Genomic DNA, 16,720 nt, shown 5'->3' with positions numbered 1-16,720 from the left:
TAGTGGCAGGAACCATCTCGAATTGCAGTGTTTAAGGCTCCCTCGGGTCCCCGACGCCCCAGCCACAAGTCCAGAACAAACCAAAGCGGGCCATAGAGAGCGCTGCAGTGAGCCCTCTCTCACGTGAAGTCACGATCTGCCACCTGACAGCAGCCACGACGTTGCTCCGTTCCCGTGGCGGTCCCGGTAATTACCAATCCCTTGGTCCACACAGCGAGGTTGCCAGAAGCATCCGGGACACTTGGCAGGGCGGGTCCTTGTACCACGATATCTGGTATATGATATATATACATATATCTACATATGTATATATATATATATATATATATATATATATATATATATATATATATATATATATATATATATATATATATATATATATATATATATATATACCATACAGGCAGGTGGTCCCAAGCACCGCCAGATAAGACAACAACCCCTACAAAAAACACAGAGAGATCAACCCGGGGCTACTGAACAGAGTGAAAATGAGATCAGCTCCGAATATGACACAGACAACGAAAGTAACCAAGGTGCAGAAATGCTTGGTCCAGCACCAACCCCAGCACAGGAATTCGCTTTTTTACGCCTACAGCGCCTCAGAACATTGCGTCCAAGAAACACGTTAAATCAAGGAGAAGGGCCGGGCAGGAGCAATCAGAGCCAAAAACAAAAACAAAAAGCAGGAGAAGAAAAGACAGAAGATGGGGGACAACAAGCACAAAAGGAAGAAAAACAAAAACAAAAACAAAAATACAGATACAACAGGCGCCGATGATGGATACAAATGAAGACAACACAGTCATAAACCTAACTAACATGAAACTATCTAAAGAAGAATTGGAAATCTTATCACTAGGTTTGACTTTCTGTAGTAACACTAACTTTGATTATACGCAAACGAGGATTGATTTGTTTTTATATGTGAGAAAATTAAAACTACAAAAATATTTCTACAACGCGAAAGAGAGCACCACTGATCTAACAACTAACAATGATCCAACCGAAATGCTGAATGTAGAACACATGGAAGTACTACAAAATATTATAGACCTGGAACTTGAAAATGAAGGTGTAAATGAAGAAATCACACCGAGTGGGGCAGCTCTGAGCTCAGACATAAATATTTGGCAGTCAGTCAAAACAGGTTTTAAACCTAAATCAATATTTGTGCCAACAATGCCGAAAGACGGTCTGGACCTGTTCGCCTAGTATGTGATAAAGGATTTGAAAGAACTCTCCATTTTTAGCACAAGACAACGATACAAACAAAATCAAGATCACACTAGAAGATACAATGCGCTAATGGAGAAAATAAAAGCAAGGTCGGACATAGTGGTGAGATGGTCCGACAAAGGGGGAAACATAGTACTCTGGCCACTCGAAATGTATAACAATGAGGCACTCAGTCAACTACAGGACAGGGAATGTTATACGAGAATAAGTCCCACTTATCTGGTAGGCATTCAAGAAAGATACCATAACGAGCTGTATAAATGGAGAGGAAAAGGCCTACTCAGCAAAAATGAATTTGAGTTCCTAAAAACGGACTATCCTGTTACAGCGCAAATGTATCTGATCCCAAAGATACATAAAAATGACAAAGTGCCACCGGGAAGACCAATAATTTCGGCAATAGGGAGCCTATTCGAAAATACAAGTGTGTTCATTGATCACTTCCTCCAACCTGAAGTCAGAAAATTGCCAGCATATATAAAGGATACAGGAGACTTCCTGAAAAAGATCTATGATGTCAAGTGGAAAGAGAACTATGTATTCTTGACATTAGATGTCCAGGCCCTATACACCAGCATTAGGCATAAGGACGGTCTGAATGCCATAAAACATTTCTTGGGAAAGAGACCTATTAATCAATATGAACATACCAAAATGCTACTAGAGATGACTGAGTGGTGCCTTACCAACAATACCTTTATGTTTGATAGACTGTTTTATAAACAAATCCAAGGTTCAGCTATGGGTACTTGCTTCTCCCCCAGCTATGCGAATCTGCATATGGGCTGGTGGGAGGAGCAGGTACTTATGACACTACACTGGGAGACCATGAACCAAAATGTTGTTGTTTATAAACGTTTCATTGACGACATTTTTATTTTGTGGGAGGGAAGTGTGGAAAGTGCAAAAAGTTTTACAGAACAGTTAAATGAAAATTCGTTGAATCTCAAATTTACCTGTAATGCAAGCAGGGAGAGCATACAATTCCTGGATGTAGAACTATTTGTGCAAAATGATAAAATACAAACACGCACCTATCGCAAGCCCACTGCGGGTAATGCAATCCTCCACGCCAATAGCTTCCACCCGACACCACTAAAACAGTCCATCCCATATGCAGAATGCCTCAGGATGACACGCAACTGCAGCACCAGTGAAGGGCTATCTGAAGCTAAAAATAATCTATTCACGAGATTGAAACACAGAGGGTACACTGACAAAACCTGCAAGACTGCTGAATTAAAATGCAGCACAAAAAACCGACATGACTTACTGTTCCCAAAGGTGACAGAGTCTGGAGCCATAGCACAAGAAAGGCAACCCCCTAGGTTAATCACAGGCTTCAATCGCCACCACGCCAACCTTCGAAAAATACTCAGAAGGCACTGGCCGTTGGTCCGAAATGACACAACCATAGGGAATAGAATGGGTGACAAACCATTAGTGTCATTCAGAAAAGCCAGATCCATGCGTCAGCAATTGGTTCGCAATGCCCCGGCTATACCAAAACAAAAAAACTGGCTTCAGTCACAAAAAGGTTTTAAAAAATGCACAAAATGTAAGGCCTGTAGTCATGGGAGTAACACAACAAGCATCACTGTACCCTTCCGAAAACAACCCTACTCCATCAGAGAACATTACACATGTAAAACGGAATATGCCGTATATGTGCTTACATGTGTATGTGGGAAACAATATGTAGGGTCCACAATCCACCCAGTGCATGTAAGAATCCTGCAACATTTAAGGGCGATCACGAACAAGGACCCAGCCTACCCAGTAGCAAGGCATATCCATGAGGTTCATGGAGGAGACTCTAAAGGTCTGACATATTTTGTCATAGACAGTATCCAGAGGAATGTAAGGGGCGGTAACCGCAAGCTTGCGTTACGCCGCCTAGAATCCAGATATATCATTTTACTGAATTCCAAGATCCCCTCAGGGCTTAATGCAGATGAAGCCCTAAGTGTCCACATCTAGTGCAGTCTCTCTCTCCCTACCCGAGTACCCTAATAACAACTACCCAGATTGCGCCATCACTGTAAATATCTACACGACCAGTCACATGCATTTTACTACACCTATTAACCACACCAGTCACTATACTAGAATACACATACCCCTGTTGTATTGTAAGAATGATTTTAAACCCACACTGCAACGTGGTTACAAAACTATACACAAAGTGAGCAAATGCGCACTAGCGTGGTATTTCGGCTCCAAATATTGTATAAAAGCGGGCGGGTGCCTCAACGATTAGAGAGGCTCACGGGGTCGCCACACCAAGGAAGATACATACTTAGTAGACAAACACAGTTTACAGCTTACCGCCTGCACGAGGAGGGACCGTTAGCACAGCAACATGTTCTGACTCTGCCACTAGGCCAGCAAACCGTTTGTCGGTAAAACCGAGCCCCTTTGTACAACTCGATCCGTCAACCAATCCCAATCACGAGAGTGACACACCCCTCTCACAGATACGCCCGAGCCTCCATGACGTAGGAGAAACACGAAGGGTGTAATCTTTATTACTTTGACAAGTGGGAAATGTAATCATTACAATACAGGGTTCAGCATTATATGTGATACACAATAACCGAGTGTGGTAAATACAGTATAATGATGTATTCAAAACCCGTGTGATTCAAAACATGATGTTAATGTTTAGATAACGTGTGAATATACGTGGCATATAGCAATTAACTAACCCGCCAAAAGATGTAACAGTCATGAGATCGGTCACGTCAACACAAGGGTGTAACCTAAGTCACCATGGTAACAAGTCAATGCCAATTAGTGATGTTAATTATAACTCATGTGACAGTGTAACATGTATATAAAGCGCACTATTCAGGGGTCAGATGTTAGTGAGCAAGGCGGGAGTAGCCGCCGAAACGCGTCTGAGCAGAAGCTGATTTAAGAAATAAAAACCCTTGAACTGAGATACACGGAGTCAGCGCCTTCTTTGATGGTGAAGTTTGGTTTGGTGTTAATATATATATATATATATATATATACCATACAGGCAGGTGGTCCCAAGCACCGCCACGATGGCGGGTGGACTCAAGTCCGCCCCCCCATTGTAATCACCCACATAATTTGTATTCAGTATATGGTGCATATGGATTAATACTGGTGCACATAACACTATTTTTTTCATCTCTTTTTTGTGAATCTCCCTGTCATTTATCAATACATTTTCTCTTTGATGTATAAACACGCCTTCAGTGCCAGCAATTATTGGGATGACATCGGGCTCAGAAGTAAGTGATATTATTTCCTGGGATTCAGAGTCATAGATCATATGATGTCAAGGCATGCGATGTTATTGAAGTCAAAGAAAGTGTGATGCAATTTCTGCTACCCCTGCATTTTGGCGAACTGATGTCTATGATAGAAGTACATATAATCTTGTGTTCGCACCTTCTTCCAGCCACGCAGTTCAGGAAACTTTTTCTACCATGTGGCCAAATCCTCCCTTCGTGTTTCTAAATGATCCCCTGCAACCCGCGAAATGTGCAGGTCAAGTGTTTAAATCACTACAAAATCAGGTAAGTCTCCCATTATTCTGAGTTTGGAAATTGAGTACCATTACATATCAAAATTGACATCGTTTATTTTACGATGCTTTGAGTCGGGGTGATTACTAAATCTTTAATGATCCCTCTGAATCCTTCCCGAGCTGGCAGGGTGCCTCCTGGTGATACATTCCTGGGGAGGAGACTTGCAGGTTAGGTCGCCTGCCTTTGATTGTTACTGTGCTGCACAGTAACGAAGAGGAATGTGTTGCCAGCAGTGCTTCGTTCGGAAAGATTTCAAAAACAGCTTTTGAGAAGAAACTCTGTGAGGAGACATCTTTGAACGAGGAGACGTCTGCACTGCAAGTGTGTGTTCTATCCTTTAAACAGACTCATTTTAAGCACAATATCTCCAGGAGGGAGGTTGGTTGAAGCTGAAATACCTTTCTCCACAGCTAGAAACTTTATTTAAGGGATCTGTCCTCTGTCTCCCAGAGAAGGTGTTGGAATGGGAGACTATCTGATCCACGCGTTGACCACCCTGGTGATTGCAGGACTGCTACACGGTTCAGGTAGGTCAATGAGAGCAGTACAGTTCACTACTTATGCATCGTCTTCCTCCTAAATTCATCTTATTATAATCTAAGGCTATGAGATTACTCCATTGCACCAAGGATGCATTGGTCTAGTTATGGCTTCTCTAATTTCAGTTACTTCAACTGGTGCTACCACAGCGAACCTATAAATCCCAGCAAGCATTATTTCTTAATTCAAAATCAAGGACTTACACCACCTCCTTGGTGACTTAAATTCATGTGGTAACCTTAACCTAATCCATTCTGAACCCGTGGTCTTTCTCTATCACTGCTAGTCATTAGTATATAGAAATAGCTAATGTCAGCCTGTTTGGATTGTACACATCATACCTGACAGCAAATCGATGCTTTCAATTGTGAATATTAATAAGGTGATGTGGACTTGATAATGGTTAGCATTCATTTGATTTGATTTTGCAAGATGCAATATCACTCGCATGTATAGGAAGAGACACCACTGAACCTATTCTTAAAGAGGAACAGAGATATAACAGCAGGCTCTATTGTATCACCAGCTACTATTTGTGAATAAAGTGAGCCACATGAGATACAGAGAACCCGAAGTAGAAGAATAATAGAAACTGACATGACATGGCTTCCTAAATCCAAAGAATCACCACTTATATATCTTTCCCTTGTGCATATAGTTTGTCTTGCTCTCTATTTATAAGTGCCCCCACCGCAGACATGTATTGCTTTCACACTAGGATTCTAGCTTTCACTAACAAACAAGATTGCGCAAATCGGAGGACACAATCTGCAATATCTACCAAACACAGCTCTAGAAAATACTGGAAAATGTCTGTTAGAGAGTCCAATATACTACTTGTCTCAGTCGCTTTGTTTCTGTAGTCTTGACCACTGACATGCTCCATTTCCATATTTCCTGTAAGCAACCATCAACCTACTCATTTATCCGTTTGTCCCTCATCCATGACTAATTTGATGTTCATTTAGGGCCTGATTTATCTCAGCAGATGGGTTACCCCCAACGTGACGGATATCCCGTCTTCCGAAATTTACAAGTGATGATTGTATATAATGTGAGTTATATTTCGGCGGTCGGGGATATCTGCCACTGTTGTGATAGAGTAACCCGTCCGCCAAGATATAAATCAGGCCCTAATATTTGTATTTGTTTGGCTTGTTTTGGAGACACATTCATTGTCGCAGTTTTTCAGTCAACCCATCTATATCTTTCGTTCATTCCTCCTCCGTCCATCCATCCACGGTTCCCTCTGTCCGTCAGTCCAACCGCCCATCTCCCATTGGTCCTTTTCTCTAGGTACCTCTTCCTCGTTGTATCTTCGACCACAGTGCACGTCCCTCCCTCTATCCACTGTCCCCTCTGATTTTTTGCCTGCCAATACTCCATCGTCCATTATTTTCTCCTACCTCAGGGAGTGCTAAGCACGCTTCTTCCAAAGCGTTAATGTCATATATCGTTTCTTGCCTGGGCTCAGAGCAGATATGAGTTTGTTGTTTCTAAGGCATGGGGGGGGGGCATATTATCAAGGACCGGTGTTAAAATTATCGCCGTTTTATAAAACGGTGATAATTTTAACACCGGTCCTTAATAATATGCCCCTACGTTCGTTACTGTCATCAGCGACGCGAGATGGCTAATAACACTGCTGCACAGGAGCAGCTCATTGTTTTGAAAGGCAGAGCTGCGTGCAGTGCTTGCTGTGTGTACTCTATGGATGGTTGGGCAGCAGAAGGTAAAAGGTCTTCAGTACATCTCTGGGTTAGCCTGCCCTCTGTCACTCAGTTGTTTTGTGGGGGAGATGGATGGATTTAGGAACAAAAAGAGAATCCGTGGCCAGGACGTCATCCTTTGTTGGAGATGAAACACATTTACTTAATACTCTGCGGTGATTGAGTGCGTGCTGCTCGCAGTCACCCGGCTCCAGCGATAGTCCTTCACCTATCTCATTAGCAGGGAGAAATAGCCAGAGCCTACCTTGTCAGCACCTGTACCTGCCTAACCGTGCCCAGACTACACCCAGAGCAGCCCTTTGCCATCTCTCACCGCTCTCCCTATCCCGACACTACATACCCACAGATTTGGGAGCAGTGAGGTATTTTGATCCAAGCATGTCTTACCCATAATGGAGCAGATGTGAAACCAAGACACATCAATGCCAAACAGCAGAGTAAAGAGTATTGGGGCATTTTACCAACAACTAGCGATAATTATCGCTATATTGGTTTAGCGGCGATATTTTTATCGCCGAGCTGCGGTGAGTTTTATCGCTTAGGAACCTTGCTATTATCAAGGTTTATCTCCTAAGCGATAAAAATCGTCCGAAATGCATGAATATCGCTGAAAAGTCAGCGATATTCATGCATTACCGAGCTAATGCTCTTAGCCATGTTATCCATCTACCATTGGATAACATGGCTAAGAACTGCTCTGGGGCAGGTGTTAGCTTTTGGATATATTCGCGCTTAGCACGAATATCTCCAAAAGTTGGTAATAGGAGATAGCGCTGTTAGCGACTGTTTCCAGTCGCTAACATCTTGGCACGCCCACTTTGCATGTCATTAGTGATAAATATCACTGACATTCAAAGCGGGGCCCAAGATGGTCGCTATCTCCTACTAGCTGTCACTAACTGGTGTTAGCGGCAGCTAGGTAATAGGGAGATAATTTTATCTCCGCTTTCTTGGCTTTTAAAGCCAAAAAGCGGAGATAAACCCCCTTGATAATATGCCCCATTGTTTGTAGACATTCCGTGCGCAGAGGCTTCGCTGGCTCACAACCGTAAAAGAGAGATACCTGAGCCACACTTCAGAAATCATAACTCCAGTAGCAGCTCCTGGAGGGAGTGCTGTGGGGCAGTGGGGCGGGGCAGGGGAGGGGCAGGGTGGGGGGCATTAAACTCCGGCATATAGCCGGACAGAGGTAAGTAAATAAATAAATAAATAGAATGAATTACATTGCACGCGTTGCATCGCCGTTTGGAGTTGCAGCACGGGCAATGTAATTCGTTTTATTTATGTATCTCCTTACTTACCTCCATTCGGCCGTATGCCGGAGTTCACTACCCCCATCCTGCCGCTCTCCCGCCCTACCACCCCGCAGCACTCCCTCCAGGAGCCGCTACTGCATAACTGTAGATCAAACAGCAGCACTGACAGCCTAGGACTGTTGTTGAATTTATAGAGAGAACTTGACTTTCTCCCTTTGTGCTTCTGTCTCTTTTTAGGTAGAGCATTTGAGACCGCTTGTATATACTTTAGTATATACTTTAGTATATATACTTATATGTGGATGTACTTTGTGGGCTCTGGAGATCAGTCCTAGGACTTGTCTGCTAACGCTGAGGGACTTTTTATCTGTTCAACTGCCTCTATTTTACTGTCTTGATGCAAAACGACCAGCAGAGGTCAGTAAAACACCAGAATCACTTTAGCATTCTCTAGAATCCAGTCCATAGACTTTGTAGCCCAGGAGCACCCATAGACAATATTTTTTTCAAATCTTGTATTTTCAGTGATATGACCACTGAAGGCCCTACTTGTATATTAAAAACAGAGCTTTGGACTGTACAATTTCCCGCTGAAAGGCAATATTTCTCTCCATGTGTTCCCATACCTGGCGTGTCACACAGTTTGCTGCTTACTTTCCGTCCATGTTAAAGAACAGTAAATGTTTCAGCACCCAGGCTAATGTGCTGCATAGCTAAATACATATAAGGTCTCAAAGGCGAGACCGATTGCATTGCAAATGCTTGTTTCTTTCAGGCAGTCAAGTGCCATGGTAATGGAAAAGTGACCTTAGTGAGGCAGTGAAGCATTCGGAATAGAATAATCTATCAATTAAGGGAGCATAATGCAGATACAAGACAGCCTTGCAATTTAAGTGCAGAACCAGTGGATTGACAGTAAGCTATAAAATAAATATCAGAGGCATGTAGGGTGTCAAGAAGAGTTGTACTGGCTCAGTGCAGACCCATATGCCCATAATGCAGAATGTCCTCGAGTCAATGGATGGAATGAAGACAGCACAAATTGGAAATATTGAGCAGCAACTGTGTTCCTGTTGTTCTAGTATATGCTGTCTTAAGGCCATCAATGAACTCAAAGAATCTGCTAGTGATATAGTTATATTTATGAACATTAGACACCTCAAAAGAAGAAACAGGTGCAGGGCTCTGCAGTGATTTAGCTCAGCTGTTCATGATATGGCCCCTAGTGCCTATCAGAGAACAGAGCCTTGGGCGCGTAGACTACCTTTATACATTTTGTAGAGTAGATGGCGATATATATATATATATATATATATATATGCAAGAACTCCGTTCCCCACACGCTGCCGCTTTCCCAGACGTGGGCAAGAACAGACATGGACCACAAAATAGTAGATGCCGGATTTATTTCAGTGCTGTAGCCATAACGTTTCTGCTCTCAACGAGCCTTGATCACATGACAACGTGAGGATAGTGCAAATTCTCTGTTAAAGTGCTAGTGCCACATTTTCATTACTAAAATTAACGTAAGGATGGGTGACCCAATAAATCCTTGCGAGCTTGGGCTATGATATGTTTTATAAAAAAGTGCTTGCAAGGGGATTTATTTAAATTCTTATAATAGACATTTGGATTACATCACATGGGTTGGACATAGAAAAAAGACTAGTAAAATACATATTGTATCGTCGTAGAAAAGAAATACATACTTTAAAACACGACGATTAAATAATGGCTTTTTGCGGGGATATAAATATATGTTAAAGTCAATTATTACATACATTAATATCTACAATGTAAATTCCCTACAAATTGCAAAAAATGTTTTTTTATATAAATGTGCAATATGAAGACAAAATGTAAACATAAAATCCATATGTAAACATGTAAATATCAAGGTTTTTTAAGTTACCAATATTCAAATACTAGTCTGAAGAAAATTACAATCACAGGATAAATCCCTTTGTATAACTGCCAACCAGAGTGACATATACCCAAAGTAGTGCTCATAAAGTAAAGTGCATAGTGCATAGTGCTATTGAAAAATACATGAGTCTAAAAATAATTCTGGACTTGTTCCTCTGGATCAGACTGAGCCCAGACTTGAACACAAAGGAACCGACCTCACTGCTGGTTGTTACGTCAAATAGCAATTGCTACACAAAATCATGAAGGCAAGAGTTGTTAACAGGGAATTAGAGGAATTCAGTAAATGTGAGTAAATTTGAGTGGATACCTAAGTGCAAATTACATAGCAGCATATACAGTACAGTGATATCATGTGCAAATTGATGTTTCGAGTTTTTAAATGTTCATGAAATATAAAACAATAAATAACTATCAAAAGTTAAAACCATTTAAAATTCATATATTACAACAGTATAATATTGCAACATGATTAAGTAGCATTGATTCTAATTCTGGAGGCCTCAGTGTAAACATGTATACATATCTTCCGTAAGATTTAAACCATTAGGTTGTTTACTATCAAATTGAAGAATATATTTGGTCTCAAGTTTTCTTAACTGAGCCTCTCTATTGCCACCTCTTCTACTTGCACATATAGAGTCAATAACATAGTACTGTAGCTGGTTACTGTTACTTTGGTGGAATTCTTTAAAGTGCCTTGCTACAGGATACGTATTGTCCTGATTTGTAATGGCCCTAAGGTGCTGTATTATACGTTTGTGGGCCGGGAGTTTGGTACTCCCGATATAACGTAGGTCACAGGGGCATTCTAGAATATAGATGGCAAATTCTGTTTTACATGTTAGGACCTTATTGATTGTACGGTCCTTATTGCCAAAACCATCTCTGAAGGTCTTTTTATTGATGCCATGTGCACAGGCCTTGCAAGTTTTGCATTTAAAGAAACCTTTGTTAGTTTGCCACCAAGAGGTTTTATCAAGCACTTCAGGACTAGTATCGACCAATTTATCTTTCATTGAGGGTGCACGACTGTAAGTGATAGATGCCTTACTGGGAAGTAAATTCCCAATTACGACATCCTTTAGTACAATTGGCCAGTTTCTATTTATGATCTTACGCAGTTCTGAATGTTGATTACAAAAGCCTAATATGATTCTGAATGGCTCTATTGGTACAGTAGTGGGGGTTGTAGTTACCAACTCCGGGTTGGTTGTATCCTGTATGGTACAATATTTACTGAGCAACTGAGAGCGAGTAATCAGCATAGATTTCTGTATAGCCTTTCTGATAGTTTTCTTAGGATAGCCTCTTTCTAAGAATCTGGCCATGCTAGATTCTTGTGCCAACTGTAGCTCCTGATCATTGCTACATAGTCTTCTTAACCGGATCATTTCCCCATAGGGTACACTTGTAATTAAATGGGCCGGATGTGCACTGCCTGCATGTAGCGTGGTATTGCCTGCAGTGCTTTTTCTGTATTGGCGTGTTTCAAGGCTATTTCCATTCACAAACACTTCTGTATCCAAAAAGGCTATTTTTTCTTGGCTCAAAGTTGCTGTAAAATTAAGATTACAGGAATGTATATTGATGTTTGCCACAAAATCTAGTGCATCTGTCTTACTACCTCTCCAGATCACGAATAAATCATCAATATATCTGTACCATGTTGTCACATTGCTGGCCATAATAACTTTGTGCTCAACCAGGGGGACCAGTTCCTCCCAAGCTCCCATGTGTAAACATGCGTAGCTTGGTGGGAAACTGGCCCCCATGGCTACTCCCTGGAGCTGTTTGTATAGTAGATTGTTGTACATAAATACATTATGATGCAAACAGTATTCCAGCATAGTAATCAACATTTCATTATGCTTTTCAAACATTCTTTCTCTGAGCGATAGATAATATTTAATTGCTGCTACACCATCTCGATGTTTAATGCTAGTATATAGCGATGAGACGTCTAGCGCCATCAGCCAATCCCCCTCCTGCCATACAACATTGCGTAATTTATATATATATATATATATATATATATATATATATATATATATATACATATATATATATATATATATATATATATATATATATATATATATATATTTATCCACCAATTCGTTCGTTAGAAGGTGCACACTTCTCACCGTCGGTGTCAGACAGTAGGGATGAACGTTCCTCTACAATTTAATCGCTCACCAAAAAGAATTAATGTCCGCACTCACTCAGTTACGTTTGTTGGGTTTATTAAACCAGAGACTCACAAGTAGCCCCCTTCACCGGACATTAATTCTTTTTGGTGAGCGATATATATATATATATATATATATATATATATATATATATATATTACCTACTGGCGGTCGCCAGTAGGTAGTTATAGTTAGGATTTTTTTCAATGTTAAATCTCAAAATTCTATTTGGAATAACTTTGGCACCGGTTGACGAATATGCCTGAAATTTTCCTGAAAATGGCCTCATCGAGCTCCGGTTCTTCCTTAAAAGTTTGGGGGGGATACGTCAAGCGGGGGCCGAGATAAAAGGGGGTCCCAAAACGCGTTTTCCCCATGTTAATTTCCATAGGGCGGTCGATTTCACTTTTAGCTCGAACGGCTGAATGGATTTCCATCAAACTTGGCAAAATTGTAGGGACTGGTAGCCCGATGTGCCTTTGCTATGTCTCAAGATATGTGCTCCAGTGGATTTTGAGTAATTTAGGTTCAAAAAAATATATATATCTATAGGCGCTCTCTGGTGCGCGCACCGGAGTGCGCTCCTGGCGCGACACGCGACTTGCGCGCAGAAAGCTGATTGGCTCTTGGGTGTCTGTAAACATTCTAAACAGTCTGGAGCGGCCGCCATCTTGTGTCTCGGTAAAATTGAGACACAAGGGGTTTGAAAAAAAAAGGGGCAAATGACCATAAGGGGGAAGAGTAGACCCCCTCTGACCCCCTAGGTTTGATGTGGGGGCTAAAATAAGGTCCTGCGGGGCATTCAATTTTTAATTTTTTTTTTCGTTTTGCGCGGGGGAAGCGCATGGTACGCGCACCGGGAAGCGAAGCACGGGGAAAATCCAGGACCATATTTATGAAGGCCTTGCGCTGCCAGTTTTGCGCCGCCTGTGCGTCAATTTTTGTGACGCACCAGCGGTGTAAAAAAATGCGCATTGTTACGCTATATTTAAAAAGTGACGCATCTATCTAGATGCGTCACTTTTTAAATATAGTGCAACAAGGCACATTTTTTTACACTGCTGGTGCGATGCGTCACTTTTCTGTGCGCACTCCTTATGACATTCCAGATGTGTCATATTTAATGTATGACGAATCATGTTGCAAGGAGTTACAGATACGTCAGTATTTCTGACATATCTGTAAACATAAAAGTGACGCGAGGCAGGCGCAAGATTTTGACGCAACAGCATCCTAAAAGTGACGCAGAGAAATCTCATAGATTTCAGTACGTCGTTATTACCAAGCTTTTTGCGGGGGAATGCCCCCTCTGCATACATTATACCTGACGCAGATATAATGTGGCGCAGAGTTTTAAAAAGTGACCCATGTACCTAGATGCGTCACTTTTTAAAAATAGCGTCAGGTATAATGCATGCAGAGGGGGTGTTCCCCCGCAAAAAGCTTGGTAATAACGACGCAGTGAAATCTTTGAGATTTCACTGCGTCACTTTTAGGATGCTGTTGCGTCAAAATCTTGCGCCTGCTTCACAGCAGACCTTTCACATGGTGCTTTTTCCATGTGAAAGGACACATTACTGGAGTTGCGTCACTTTTGTGACGCACTCCAGCAATGCGTTACTTGGAATGTCATAAGTAGTGCGCACAGAAAAGTGACGCATCGCACCAGTGGTGTAAAAAAATGCGCCTCGTTGCGCTATATTTAAAAAGTGACGCATCTAGGTAGATGGGTCACTTTTTAAAATCCTGCGCCACATTATATCTGCGTCAGGTATAATGCATGCAGAGGGGGTGTTCCCCCACAAAAAGCTTTGTAATAGCGACGCAGTGAAATCTTTGAGATTTCACTGCGTCACTTTTAGGATGCTGTTGCGTCAAAATCTTGCGCCTGCTTCACAGCAGACCTTTCACATGGTGCTTTTTCCATGTGAAAGGACACATTACTGGAGTTGCGTCACTTTTGTGACGCACTCCAGCAATGCGTTACTTTAGTGTTTACAGATACGTCAGAAATACTGACATATCTGTAACTCCTTGCGACATGATTCCTCATACATTAAATATGACATATCTGGAATGTCATAAGGAGTGCGCACAGAAAAGTGACGCATTGTACCAGTGGTGTAAAAAAATGCGCCTCGTTGCGCTATATTTAAAAAGTGACGCATCTAGGTAGATGGGTCACTTTTTAAAATCCTGCGCCACATTATATCTGCGTCAGGTATAATGCATGCAGAGGGGGTGTTCCCCTGCAAAAAGCTTTGTAATAGCGACGCAGTGAAATCTTTGAGATTTCAGTGCGTCACTTTTAGGATGCTGTTGCGTCAAAATCTTGCGCCTGCTTCACAGCAGACCTTTCACATGGTGCTTTTTCCATGTGAAAGGACACATTATTGGAGTTGCGTCACTTTTGTGACGCACTCCAGCAATGCGTTACTTTTGTGTTTACAGATACGTCAGAAATACTGACATATCTGTAACTCCTTGCGAATTGATTAGTCATATATTAAATATGACATATCTGGAATGTCATAAGGAGTGCGTCCAGAAAAGTGACGCATCGCTGTTTTCACGTAGCGATGCGTCACTTTTCAGAAATGAGGCCTCCAGTTTATTCACTGTGTCACCTCTACGACCCTTTCTTGCGTCAATACGTCCCTTTTGCATACATTACACCTGACGTAGGAATAATGTGGCACAGGGGTTTACAAAGTGATGTATTTACCAAGAAACGCCACTTTGTAAATATGAATAAATAAGGTGCATTTTTTATTGGAATGTTGTGTCACAAAAAGTGATGCTTTGGTGGCGTTAAAGTGACGCATGGCTTCATAAATGAAGCCTTCTACCTTCAACTCCAGCAATGCATCTTTTCTTATCCTTCAACACTCCTGTTCTTTTTCAACATTTTCATTGAATATCAACATTCCCCATATTCACTCTTCTTCTCATAACTTTCTTTTCTAACACTCACCTTCTTTCATTCCTCCTACTTCACTTCTTTTTTCCTCTCATACCTTTCTGTTCTTTCTTACTCATTCTCCTTTCAATTATCAATGCACTATATTTCACTTACTCTTCATTTTTTTAAGAATATAGCTCTTTGATGAGAATTGGAGGTAGTTCTGAAAAGAACTTTTGGTTTTCTTCTTTTTCAAAACAGGAACAAAAACAGGGAATGGAAACTGCTCAACAGGAGCAAAATAAAACAAAAAAAATTAGGGGTGGGAAGGGCAGCGATGGTTCTCCAATGCTCGAACCATGAGCTGGACACTTTGCTCCCCATAGGTGAGGAGTTGATTGCAGTATCTGCATCTGAGGACACCATGGTTAAAAGCAGGTTGTATGTTTGGCACCTGCTCCTGCGAATGCCCTCTCCCAGAAGAAGTTGCTCCTCCGGTTGATGTAGAGGCCCCATCTCTGGGAACCTCTTGTGCCAGAGCCCTGACACTTTCCCGGGCAAAATTCTGGGGGTGCCTCCTCTCCACATGTCGGATCATCGTAAAGTTCCCAAAAGAGTACTTTTTTTTGGGGTCACCCCGTGACAGGACCTGTTTGCAGATCCTGCACTCCACTTTTGGTGCATTCACCTTCTTCTGGTCAGCTGGAATCTTAAAAAATTTCCATATGAAATGTTCCTTCACCTTTGGGGTAGGAGGCTCTTCATTGATGAACTCAGGTTCATCCTCACTGCTGGATTCTCTGGCAGCCATGGTAAATCACAAAAGATGCAGGTGCAAAAAACAGGTCTTTCAGTCACAAAAGTGAAAGAAGAAATGAAGGAAATGGGTGGGGATTTCATTCATTGTAAAAAAAACTGTTAGCAACCAATGAAAAGTGTTATTTTAGGGTCACATGACCCGACGCGTTTACGCTGCGCGCTCCGGAGCACTTCCGGGTGCGTTTACGCAGCGCGATCGTAGGCGCTTCCGGGGCGCAAACGTGGCGCGATCGAAGGCACTTCTGGGTGCTTTTACGCGGCGCGAACGTAGGCGCTTCCAAGGGCACTTACGTTGCGCGCCGAAGTGACGTCATCAAACTTTTACAGAAATGCATAATCATTTTCCTTATAAAAAAAAACTGATTTTATTTGTATGGTACGAAATGTTTAGCATTATTATTAACTTTTCATTCATATTTTTTTTCACGAACGACAGTAGCGCTCTGGGTGCGCTTTCAGGTGAGCTCACCGGAAAGCTTACCGGAGAGCTTAGCTGAAAGCTTCCCTGAGCGCGCACCCAGAGCGCAAAAAAAAAAAATTATATAAAAAA

At 41.8% G+C, this 16,720-nt stretch overlaps 1 protein-coding gene across 1 annotated transcript in view; it reads left to right on the top strand.

Moving 5' to 3' along the window:
* The first annotated feature begins 5,158 nt into the window (after positions 1-5,158).
* The window catches only part of LOC147668298 (scavenger receptor cysteine-rich domain-containing protein DMBT1-like), a 158,627-nt gene continuing 147,065 nt past the window's right edge, over positions 5,159-16,720 (top strand). The window contains exon 1 of the mRNA XM_086948624.1: positions 5,159-5,332. Coding sequence (XP_086804750.1) covers positions 5,269-5,332 — 64 coding nt within the window. The 5' untranslated portion in view covers positions 5,159-5,268. The remainder of the gene's footprint in view (positions 5,333-16,720) is intronic.

The sequence above is a fragment of the Lissotriton vulgaris genome, unplaced genomic scaffold, assembly GCF_964263255.1.
Source record: "Lissotriton vulgaris unplaced genomic scaffold, aLisVul1.2 SCAFFOLD_1331, whole genome shotgun sequence".
Taxonomy (NCBI): Eukaryota; Metazoa; Chordata; class Amphibia; order Caudata; family Salamandridae; genus Lissotriton; species Lissotriton vulgaris.
This window is presented reverse-complemented; position numbering and strand designations above follow the sequence as displayed.